This window comes from Mangifera indica, chromosome 13 (genome assembly GCF_011075055.1).
Source record: "Mangifera indica cultivar Alphonso chromosome 13, CATAS_Mindica_2.1, whole genome shotgun sequence".
NCBI classification, from domain to species: Eukaryota; Viridiplantae; Streptophyta; class Magnoliopsida; order Sapindales; family Anacardiaceae; genus Mangifera; species Mangifera indica.
This window is the reverse complement of record NC_058149.1, coordinates 7,701,586-7,713,527: the sequence shown is the minus strand read 5'-3', so window position 1 is coordinate 7,713,527 and position 11,942 is coordinate 7,701,586. Positions and strand designations below refer to the sequence as shown.

Below are 11,942 nucleotides of genomic sequence, written 5' to 3'. Positions count from 1 at the left end.
ATTCTACAAGTTCTGTTTACCTACTTAGTAAAACCTTTATTAAAATAAATTGTCCGAAAACTTACAGGTACCAGATGGCTTTCACCTCTACCGTTCAATCGTTGGGCTCCTCCAAATTGGTTTTAACCTAGTTTTCAACCTCAACATTCATAAACATCAGTTATCAAACATTAAAGAATATCTCTAAAATAGACAACAAAAGCAAAAAAAATCAGAGATGCACACCGACCTCTCTGTTTGCAAGGAAACAAATGTAAACAAGCTGCAGGTAAAACTTAGTAAGGACATGTATACATACAAACATCAAATATTCTTCTCATCAGCAACAAATTTAGCAACATTAATCCATTCAAATGAAAACCCTGAAACCATAACATTTCTTATCATAACTTTGTCGTCCTTTTCCTATCTTAACAAACAGATTAAACCTGATTGATACAGAAGGCTATGATATATTATCATGTTTTCCTGGCCCTTGCTCCTTTTGTCTTTCCCTTTTCTCTCTTCTTTTCATTGTTTTCTTGTCACTTTTTAATTTACATATTTCCACATCAGTCTGTTGTCATTGGTTTTGTCACACAACACCTAAAACGAGCCTTGCGAACAGTTGTCATGATCTCAGTCTCCGCACTCTCAAGCATTCTAACTACTTCAGAGAATGGAGGCCTCACATCTGGGTTGGCATCCCAGCAACGGGTCATTATCTCGCCAAGAACAGGCAAGCAGTCATTAGGAATGATCGGACGTGCACCCTTGTTGACAACTGCAAATGCTGCCTGTACTGCTGTCATGTTCTGGAAAGGGAGCAATCCAGTGACCAGTTCCCAGAGAACAATCCCAAAGCTATACACATCTACTTTCTGGGTGTATGGCCTGTGCTGGATCATTTCCCTGCAGAGACAGAATAATTATTGCACTCCAGTAGCCACATTGAAAAAGTTAACTCAAAGATATCAGAGAAATATTCACTTAGTATATAAAAGCACATACTTCACTTTCAGTCAATAAAACAACAAAAACTAGAACAGAACCCATGCACGAAATGCAGTGGTGCAAAGTATTATTTTATATACTATATTATGAAACATAGCAGTGATGAATTCTACTCAGCAGATAACATTCTTACACCCTTGCAGGATTTAACCGACCCTTTGGTAACTAATACATGATTAAGCCGATGACCTCAACCTCACTGCATTCTTTTAGAAATGGAATAAATAGTTAAGTTCAAAACTTATGAATCTCATAAAGATAAACAAAACCTACAAAAGAAAATGAAGCAATCAAGCTAGAAGGACACACTAATTGTAATGATAAAAAATAAATGACCACTTAAAAGAAGCAACAATTCTTACAATATCATCAAAAGAGATGCCTTTTTTCCTCTCACAATAAACACACCAAAAGAGTATGATAAGCAGACAATTTATTTTCACTCTACCACATCAATTAATGCCATTTAAACAATAGAAGGATAAGAATGACCACAAATGATGAAAAATACAAAGCAATAAAAGCCAATTTCTAATGCAATGAATGTGCTTCAGAATCATGACAAACACTCTTTAAAATGCATGTAAAGTGTCCAATGCATTAAATTGCATAATCATCTTAAATGTCACAATTAACAAGATATATGACGCAGTAAAAGTGTATTTCAGTTATAACCATCAGACAGCAACCTATAGTTAACAATATGGACAATTCTATATGGAGAGATATCAGCCATCTAGCTCCAAATGGCTAGAATTTTGGGGGAAAAAATGAGAGTCAAAACATTAAAAAGTCTAAGGGTAAATGAATCAAAATGAAATTGTAATCATTGAAATATACAATTTTAAGTATGCTTTTTTCTTGCACCAAATCACAAGATGAGCAGACAAACACAATTCATAATTTATAGTGCAAACAAAGTATTGAAAAATTAACTACCAGTATTTTGCTGGACTCTCCTATACATTTTCAACACATTTGATATTTAAATCTTTAAAACGTTTTCTTAAATTGTAAAAGTTACTTCCATATATGAACCAGTAAGTGCATTGATTTGAGGACGGATTACAACTGATCCAGATTATAGTTAGGAGTAATGGAAAAGAAAAACTTGATTACATAAATTTTAGTCAATCTATAATCACAAATTGCAGCTGCAGAGTTTATAATTCATTGACATAAAGAAGATATATTTTATTTCCTGACATTTCAAGGTTGGTCAAAGGCAAAGCAAACTCTCTACTAAGCACTCAAGGGGAAGCACCCGAAAGACAGCTTAAAAGCCTCAGTGGAGGGCAACTTAACTTAAGAGCCTAGTGGAACGTTGGCTGAGGCAAAAGATACCTGTGATGAAAACCAACACACTACAAATCTCTGCATATAAATTAGACTTGACCTAACTGTACAAACCTTCACTCATATACATAAGGACATGTTTCTCAGCAACATTCTACCTCCCAAAAACATGGGAAATCCATCAATAAAGGTCATGAAAGACAGGGAGATGGGAAGAAATATGAAAAAGGTGAGTACATGTGTAGTATGCAACATAATTTGTACAGCTATTTAACAAAAATTGGCCATAGGTCAAGCAGAATTTGAAAGAGAATACTTACACATTTCATGCCAATGGTTTTCTGATATAGAAATCCTGATAATTACTTAGTTTGTGTTAGAATTAGGATAATAATAGAAATATTGGAAACTAAATATCGATAATATTTGAATAATGGAATTAGGGTAATAATGAAAATAATGAATTTGAATAATGAAAAATTAAGATAATGATTGAATAAATTATAGGGAATTAAGGATTTTAATAGATTTTAAATTAGAATGGTATATTATGATATGAGCAGAATAAAAGGAGAAGTAGTAGTGACAAAGAAAGGAAAAGGAAAAAATATTGTTGCAGGTTTTGGTCAGCCTTTGGTTGTGGGCAACATTTGGGCCAATTTGGGCGGTTACTAGCATCTCGAATTGTCAGTTTATCTAGCTGTAGATCACCTTCATCAATAACTTGTCTTTATTTGTTTGTGTTTTTCTATTATTTTGGTTGAATATTGGCTGGAATTCGATCAACTATTGTCAACGCGGTAAGATCCAACAAGAGAGAAGGAAAATCACAGAGATTTAGCATTAGAAAGACTAGCCATCACCAGAAAAGCTTGCTGAAAAACAAAAAGTCACGACAAAGCTTGGAACAAGAAAAGGAGGGTTAGATGGAAAATGGGAGGCAAGGGAAGGCGAATCGACACTGAGGAGATGATGCAATGTTGGGAAGTGGTTGGAAATGGGCAAGATAGCTTGAAAGTGGTGAGTTTGGGCTGGTTGGACATTGGGTTGTAAATGGGAAGAAGATGCATAAAGGAAAGAAAAAGGAAGAAAAAAAAAGGGATAAGGGGAAGGAAGGAAAAAAAAACAAAAAGGAAAATTTTCCAACCTTAAGAACAAAGTGATTCTTAAAGGGGCAAGTAATGTTAGGAAAGGGATATAATAGGATAATAATGAAAATTATAGAAGTTAAATATTAGAAAAAATATTTGCATAATGGAATTAGGATAATAATAGAAATAAAGGAATTGGATAATATTTGTAATGAATGGTTTGGATAAGGATGGAATAATTATAAGGAAATAAGAATTTTATTAGAGTTCGAATTAGGATAGGATATTGCGATATGAGATGAATAATAGTAGTGAGAAGAAAGGGAGAAGAAAAAATATGGTTGGGTTTTGAGCAGACTTTGGTTGTGGGCAATCTTTGAGTTGATTTGGGAGGCTATCAACTCCTTGAATTGTCGGATTATCTATTTGTAAATAAAATAGCTTCTATTTTTTTATTCCTTTGTGTGTCAGATCCTATTAGTTAGCTTGTTTTTTTGTTTTTGTCTTTGTGTTTTGCCCCATTTTTGAGAGAAACTAATTTGTAAATGAACACATCTTGAAGATTGAAACAACTATGTGAATTTTATTTGTGGCTCTAGGCATTCACAAAAAATACATTTACAGTGTTAATAGTCCTTTTCATCCAATCAACCATACTTTTGGTTTTCGGAAAGTCTTGGTCAATCCGAGGGCCTATACCTTCAAATTATGTTTTGCTCTCAACCGAAATGAATTATGAGCTCAAACATGGTCCTACCATTTTGAATGACAACATGTTGAATGCCAAGCCAAATTTGGGATCCATGTGCAAGTCTAGCAAGAGATTCCCTAAGAGTAATATTTATTGGCCTCTATTAGCTCTAAATCTAACATATAATCCAAACACAACCAATTAGTGAAAAGGAAAAATAAGCAGTTTTTCTAAACTTTTATAAATTTTACAAGAGATTCGATTTAAATTAGTAATATTTGAATTATAAACGTAGTAAAACCCTAATCCATACCTACCCTTAAACCAAAGTTATTCCCAAGCTTGACTAAACTTTTCTATACAGTACATTCTCTACACAAGAGACACAATGTTCTCAGGGAAATAAAGAGATGCGCAATTTTAGTAATAGCAACTCTACAATCATGAACAATTTATCATTTAATCGTCTTCAAAATTTTATGCCCATTTTGGATCAGATTGAATGCCTATTGTTGTTTACTACTTGAAATAGTAGGTTTGTTGAGTAACAAGAAGAAGCAAACACAATAGACCATTATGTGAAATGGAAATCCAGAACACAAAAGACTTTCACTCGTCCTAATCTCCATGCAACTAATTTGAAGATTTGTGCATTAAATGTTGCTCTAAAAATAATTTTTTTAAACCAAATCATGTCTTAGTGTATTTAATATTCCTATTTATACCATGATAGTAACAAAAAGGCTAAGATAATAGATATCTAGATGAGGTATAATTAATATAGATATATTCTTCATTACACTAAATGACATGCATTAAGAACACATCCTCCAGGGTCAACTGACCTCATGTAAGTCACAATTACAAATAGCCTCAATGTGGGAACATTAAGAATAGCACAACCCAAACTCAGCCAATGTACAAGAAAATGGATCCATGGTTGTTTTGGCTTTTAACAAAATGGTTGAACTAAATCAGCTAATAAAATAAAGCCTATGGCAAAAACAATGGTTAAATTCACACCAATATAGCAAAGAAAGCTAACTTGATAATTTATAGTAATAATATATGTTTTTTCTTAATTTATTCCCGCATATGTTATCATGATTAATGGTACATAAGTATAGCCGGTTTCACTCAACTCTTGCAATCAGGCACATGAAAACAAAAACCAAAGAAGAAAAAAAACTTACCTGGTTCAAGCCTAAGCCAAATTACCCAAAAGCCCAAAAAAGAAAAGAAAAGAAAAGAAAAAGGACTGCCCAAATAATTCTCTTGCACAATCATGAAAAGAAAAGGGTAAAAACCTTTCACCTCATTGCATCCTCATACATCTGCACCCAATATATTGAATTGAGTGATCCTAACTCACCAAGTTATATCACCAGTAAAGGCAATCCATCAAACATCAAGGCATTGGATGTCATATGAGAGCTATCGCTCCAAACAAATGAGAAATTTGATTATTAGTTTATGAAATTGATTCTTTTCAGACAGGCTGCCTACATGATACATTCTATAAACACATGCACACATAAATGAGGTCATCTAACCAAAAATACAAATTGATAAATGATGAAAAACTAAAAATTTCCCCATCATCTTAAATTTTATACAAAAGGTCATCTCCAAGCTCCAGCAAACAGAAATAAACATCGGTAAAGAGTTTCTATGCCCCTTCTAAATAGAAGGCTCGAAGTATTTCTACACTACAGAGGGCAAACTTTATCTAACATTGCACAGTCATGCCACTAAGGGGTCATTTGCTTCCAGGGATTTAAAGATTACCTTAGCAATCTATCTTTTATTTATTACATTATCTTGTTTGGTTTGTCAGTAATAAAATATTACGGTAATCTTCTATTATCAATGCTGACGTGACAAGTAATATAGATGGTAATCTGATTACTACTTTCACCTTAGGTATTAAAAGATTACCAAGGTAATATTGATTTTATTATAATTATATTATTATTTATTAATTTTTTGAGATAAAAATAAGTTTATTTTTAATTAATATAACAAATAATATAAAAATATTTAAAAATAATTATATTCAAGGGCATTTAAATAAAAAAATGTATTAGTATTCTTTTATTACCTTTAACCAAATACAAGAATTTTTTATACCTACCAAATTTTATCAAACATAGTAATCATTTATACCAAATAATTTTCTAAGTAATCTATCTTCAAAGTAATCTCTCTATTTTGGTAATAAAACATTACCCAAACCAAACATCCCCTAAGTAATCAGCAAATAAGTGAATCAACGGCCAAAATCCCAGAGATTATGCATGGTAATAGACACAATTCAGAAAAAAAAAATTAAGTATGCAGAAACATGAGATAAGCTATTAATGATTAATCTATTTTTTCCTAAAGCAACATAATCACAAGTAATATTAAGAAGCAACAGAAAAGATACTGATCCAAACTCTAAGCAATATATAAATATCTCTCTATCAGCTAGCAAAGAACTGCACCAACAGGAACTAAAATCTCTCACAGTAAATCATGCCAAGACAAAAGTAAGATTATAAGAAATTAAAAAGTTTTTATAAATAATTATCACAGCTAACAATAAGTTTCGCAAAGCATCCAGTAAGTTTAAGGGCAGATAATAAGGAAAATAAAGATGAGGGGGTAGAAGAATCATAGCAGCCAAGTAGTCAAATGATCTTACGGAGCCATCCAGCGATATGTGCCAGTTTCTGGAGTCATTCCCTCGGTCTGCACCTCAATCCTAGCAACTCCAAAATCAGCAATCTTGATTGATTTGTCCGAAAAAATCAATAGGTTATCGGACTTCAAATCCCGGTGAATCAGACCAAGCTCATGAACATATGCCATTCCCCTTGCAACATCTAAGGCTTGCTTGACGGCCAACTTCAGTGGCACTGACCGGTTGTGCCGTTTGTTTAAAAACTGCCGCACTGAACCTCCCTTTGCATACTCAGTCACAATGCACCAAACCATTGGCTTACGACATCCACCAATAAAACGCACTATGTTGGGATGTTTTAGAGTGGCCAGCATTATGACTTCCTGTTGAAATTGCTGCTCTATCAACTGTGCCCTCTCTGGATTATTTTGTGGCCTCTCCAAGATCTTAATTGCGACCTCCTCACCACTGTAGGTACCTCTATAGAGTTTCCCAAAAGCACCTTGTGCAAAAGGTGCACCCATATTAAGCTTCCTTAAATCAATTGTCCACTCATAAAAATTCTCAAGCCCTTCTGTGGGAGAGTTGCTATCCATAAGAGCCTGAGCCAAGGCATCATCACTCAAAGCATGTGTGACTCTTCCTCGACGATTAACACTATGTCCAAAGGAATGGTTGTCATTAGCACGCCGCCGTAGTCCTTGGTGGTTTAGAATACGAGTATGAGAATCATTTGATCCAACACTGCTGTTATCTATGGACATTGCAACAGATCCTCCACCATTGCTTGTTTGCAAGCTACTAACACTGTCAATTGACATGTTGGTTCCATCACCAAGTTTGTGATAAAACCCTTGAGACAAATCATCATAGCTGTTAACATGGTTGCTCAGCCCTATTATTCCAGGAAATTTGGAAGCACCCTCCAACATTTTCTAGCCAGATAAGAAAGACCCTAATTATTTCTTCAGCATCAGAATTTTCAAGCTCAATTACTAGTAAACCTGAAAACACAGAAAGCTAATTCATTATTGGAAATTAATTGAGCATAAATCTTTAATATTCAACCTTTATTTTCTCATATGCCAAACAAAAGTTAGAAAAATTCACATCAACATCATTCTAGTTTATATTGCAATAATCATTTCTATAATAAAACTATGTGCACAACTTGTACACAAATAACGATGTGTTATAATGTAATTGAATATTGTTTTATCTTTAATTTTCAACTATCTAATCACATGATGACATATCATTGTTTGTGCATAAAGTTGACCACAAGAGTTGTGCATATAGTATTACTCTTTCTTATATTGAGAAAGCGTTTCAGGATAAATATTACTGTGACAACCATATACCCATCACCCCAAGAACAATATATGAATGCCAAACTTACAGACCTAACTCAACAAAAACAATAATAAAAACAGTATATCATTGATAAATGTTATGGATATTATTATCAGATAAACCTGGTGAACAAATTAAACAGTATATAATTGATAAATGTTATGGATATTATTATCAGATAAACCTGATGAACAAATTGAGAGTGCCAAAACACAAATTTCTTAAAATTATTTATAAAAAAAGTAAGCACCGCTAACAAGTTAACTAATATTAAAAAAAAAAAAATCTGTTTAAATACCATGAAAATCCATCCAACCTAAGACAAAAGGTTGTAGAACCACAAATAAACCCTCAATTCATTAAATTCGTAGAAAAAAATGAAATTCAAAGGATCGAAAAAACCCTTGAAGAAACTTAGGAATCCCTAAAATCCAAAATTAGAAACAGTCCACATCAAAAGAGAAAATATCAACTAAATCCACACCAAACATGAAATATTACACAAACTTGAAAACACATCTTTTCAAAAAAAAAATCAAAAGCCGCAAATCAATACATATGAGTTAAAAGACTTAAAAAACTAAAAAAGGAAACAAACAGAAACGAAACGAACCTCTATCAGGAGCAGTTGACTTGCAGATTCTGATTCCGGAAGAAGCTGAAGGAAGAGATCCAGTTAATATAAGGAGAAGAAAGAGTTATGAGTTGGTTGTTGGAAGAAAGGAGAAAAGAAAGACTAAGAAGAAAAACAAATTTTGGTTCTTTGTTTCTGGTCTTCTTCGCTTGGTTGCTTTCTTTTTCTTTTTTTTTTTTAATTTTGTCTTGGTATGTCTACTTTTTTAACCCCGTAATATAGCATACAATAAAGTTATCCACTTTGTTCGGGAAGTGTTAAACACACCCCAATATTGGGGTTTTATAAATTATAATATGACAATTTTCCCACACAAGGTTTGACCAAAAAAAGACTTTTCCCATAAATTAACAAAAATTAAGAAAGTTTCATTTAGATGACAAATTTCATTACAACCCTCTTCTTTTCTTTTCCTTTCGTCGTTGCCATCTTCTTAATTGGTGCCCAAAAAACCATAGCTTTTATTCTCATTTTTTACAACTCATATATTGACTGTTTTGACTTCCACACACACTTTTGATGTTGATTTTGCCATCTTTGACTTATTCTTACGCCGAATTCACTCAATATTTTTAGCTCATTCTACATCGATCAAACCTTCAACAACCTATCCCACACATCGATCTCTCCCTTTCCAACTCCATCAAATGCCTATTACATCTTTTGGCATCTCATCTCTTTAATCTCACCTTTCCCACTCCATCCAAAGTTGAATTCACCATTGGTTACTCCTTTATCATCTACTCTTAAAATTCATTGATGTTATTCTCACGATCTCCCTACACAATGTGACTCAATCTCTCTTTAGTTTTTATCAAACCTCTTTATAGCACCTTACCTCTTTGTTGTATAACCTTACCATTCTTTATAATCTCTATTTCCTGGTGAAGTCAATGACAATAAGATCTAGTCAAGTGATGACTAGGGTTTTAATGTTTGAATTATAGATTTTCAAATTTATAAAAGAGTTAAACTATTATATTTTAAAAGTTATAATGAAATATGTAAAAAGATTCATTTTTTAATTTTTTTTTTTCAAAATTCTTAGATGTTAAAAATTACTATTTTGCCTTTATAGTATTGCTTTTTTTAACAAAGTTTGATTTTAGGTTTTAAGAAAAAGTGTGATTAATTTTTATTAAGGGATGAAAAAATATTTTTAAGTTGAGACTTTAAGTGCAAAAATGTAATATACTCGTTTTATAAACGGTATTTAATTAAAATAACCTTATTTGAGAATAAAATTATGTTGGATGAATTTACTCAAATATATAAAAGAGTTTTTAACTAAAGTTGACTTATATTCAAACCAAGAATATGACAAAGGTAAAGAAATCCTTACCAAAAATCAATAATTTTTAAATTAAAACTTACTCTATATAAGTTTAAAATTTACAATAAAATGTTGATTGGTTTTTTATAGAGTTTTTTTTTTTTTTAATCATTGAAGTGTCGATTATTTAATGTTATGATTTCTTCAAGTATGGGTTTAGGAATTTTAGTTAGTAAATATTGTTTTATTCTATATGAAAATTGGTTCAATATTGACAAAAAAGTGATTTAGAAAATGTTAGTGTGTTTTTTAAGTGTAAAACAGAAGATTTGTCATGGAAATGATCACACCTACTAGCAAGATTTTGACGAAACAGGGGTACAATCAAATTTTTGTTGGGGTTTTGGAGGGTACAATGAACACTAGGCAAAATTTTTTCAAGGGATAAATGATATTTTAATTGGCAAAATGAGGGGGTTAAAATGATATTCTACTAAGCGTTAACATGGGCTGAGCAAAGTTGCCTGACTGAAATTGAGCAACAGTTGGCTACATGGTTTTATCCTAGAACTAGCAAACGTCAAGTAGGTTTCAAGTCTAATTTTTGAGGAATCGATAGGCTTTGAGTCTTGTTCCAATCTTTCCCTTTAAAGAACAATAATCAACGTTGGAATAAACCCTAATTGCAATTTTGAGTATTGGATTGAGTACCCAACCCAATTTTTTTTTACCTTAAATTTTGGCTATACAAAACAATGTTAGTAGAACCAAAAGAAGTTAATATATCATATGAAAAATATTTGTTTATATATTTTTATTAAAAGTGAATTACATATTAGTTATTGTAACTAAAAACAATTGACATAACGGCTAGAAAATCGTCGCTTACCTGTAACCAAGTTTTAATTTAGGTTAATTAACTTAATGTGAATTTGAATACAAACCCAGAGTTAAAATGACCTACAAAATGCAATATTTAATGTTTTAAAGGTCAATTTTTTCATCTTAATTCATCTAAACATTCGTTTTAAGCCAAAAAGGCCTAAAAATAATTCTCTCTATAGAAAAATCGATTCCAACATGAATTTCATCAAATATTCAACACTTAATCAAAGCAAAAATCATACATACTTTGATACCAAATGTTAAACATAATAAAATTTTATATCTATCAACAAAATCAAATTTGCACATAATAAAATCAAAACCAAAAATTTGTGGAATATAAAATTAATCTCTCGTCATTGCTTTGTTTTGAATTGTAGCATAGTAGCAGCTAGCTTCATCCTTTAACTACAAGAGCTTCCAAACTATCCAAATTACACAATAAAGGGTGTATGTAACTATCGAATTTGTTCTCTCCAGTACTTATGCATGAATTCTTAATATACATAATTTCATCAAATATATAACTGAAGAGAAAAGTAAGGTGAGAGTTATGCACCACTTACTTTGTTAACCCTTAGGAGCAGTTACATGGAAGTGGAGAAGTAACATTTTAAATGAAAAACCAAAATATTGATCTAAAATTAAAAAATTATATAAGAAAACGAGTTTAGAAAATACAAAAATAAAGAAACAAACCTGAAATTCGAAAACTATACGGTGAAGAACCCTAAAATAGGAAAAACGAACATGAAATTTGAAAACTAAACATTTAAATAGCTTAGTATAACAAAAACCACAAAATCGATATTTGAAATTCAGAAATTACATCGAAAAATGTGCTTAGAAAAGTAGAAAAATAAGAAACAAACCTTAAATTTGTAAATTACACATCGAAAAACACTAAAACAGGAGAATTTGATATAAAATTCGAAAATTACACGTCGAAAAACTTTAAGAGTGAAAAAATGTTATTTGCCCCCTTAAATATTTTCTACCCGCTCATAGGCTCTATAGTTTTTTTATTGGTGCCTTATCAATTTTCCTATCATCACAGGTCC

General features: G+C 31.8%; 1 protein-coding gene across 1 annotated transcript; it reads right to left on the bottom strand.

The window, feature by feature from the left end:
• Positions 1 to 250: 250 nt before the first annotated feature.
• LOC123194770 (serine/threonine-protein kinase STY13-like) lies at positions 251 to 8,894 on the bottom strand. Its single transcript, XM_044608170.1, has 3 exons — positions 8,703 to 8,894; positions 6,758 to 7,740; positions 251 to 891 (listed from the first exon to the last, which is right to left on the bottom strand). The coding sequence occupies exons 2-3, from the start codon at positions 7,666 to 7,668 to the stop codon at positions 552 to 554; spliced, it is 1,251 nt and encodes a 416-aa protein (XP_044464105.1). The 5' UTR covers positions 7,669 to 7,740; positions 8,703 to 8,894; the 3' UTR covers positions 251 to 551.
• Between the last annotated feature and the right edge of the window lie 3,048 nt (positions 8,895 to 11,942).

Bases quoted from the DNA above. Each gene is read 5' to 3' on its own strand.
- LOC123194770 (XM_044608170.1), bottom strand. From the start codon at position 7,668: ATGTTGGAGGGTGCTTCCAAATTTCCTGGAATAATAGGGCTGAGCAAC. The intron at 892-6,757 runs GTAAGATCATTT...CTGTCTCTGCAG, and splicing joins ACATATCGCTGGATGGCTCC to GGAAATGATCCAGCACAGGC.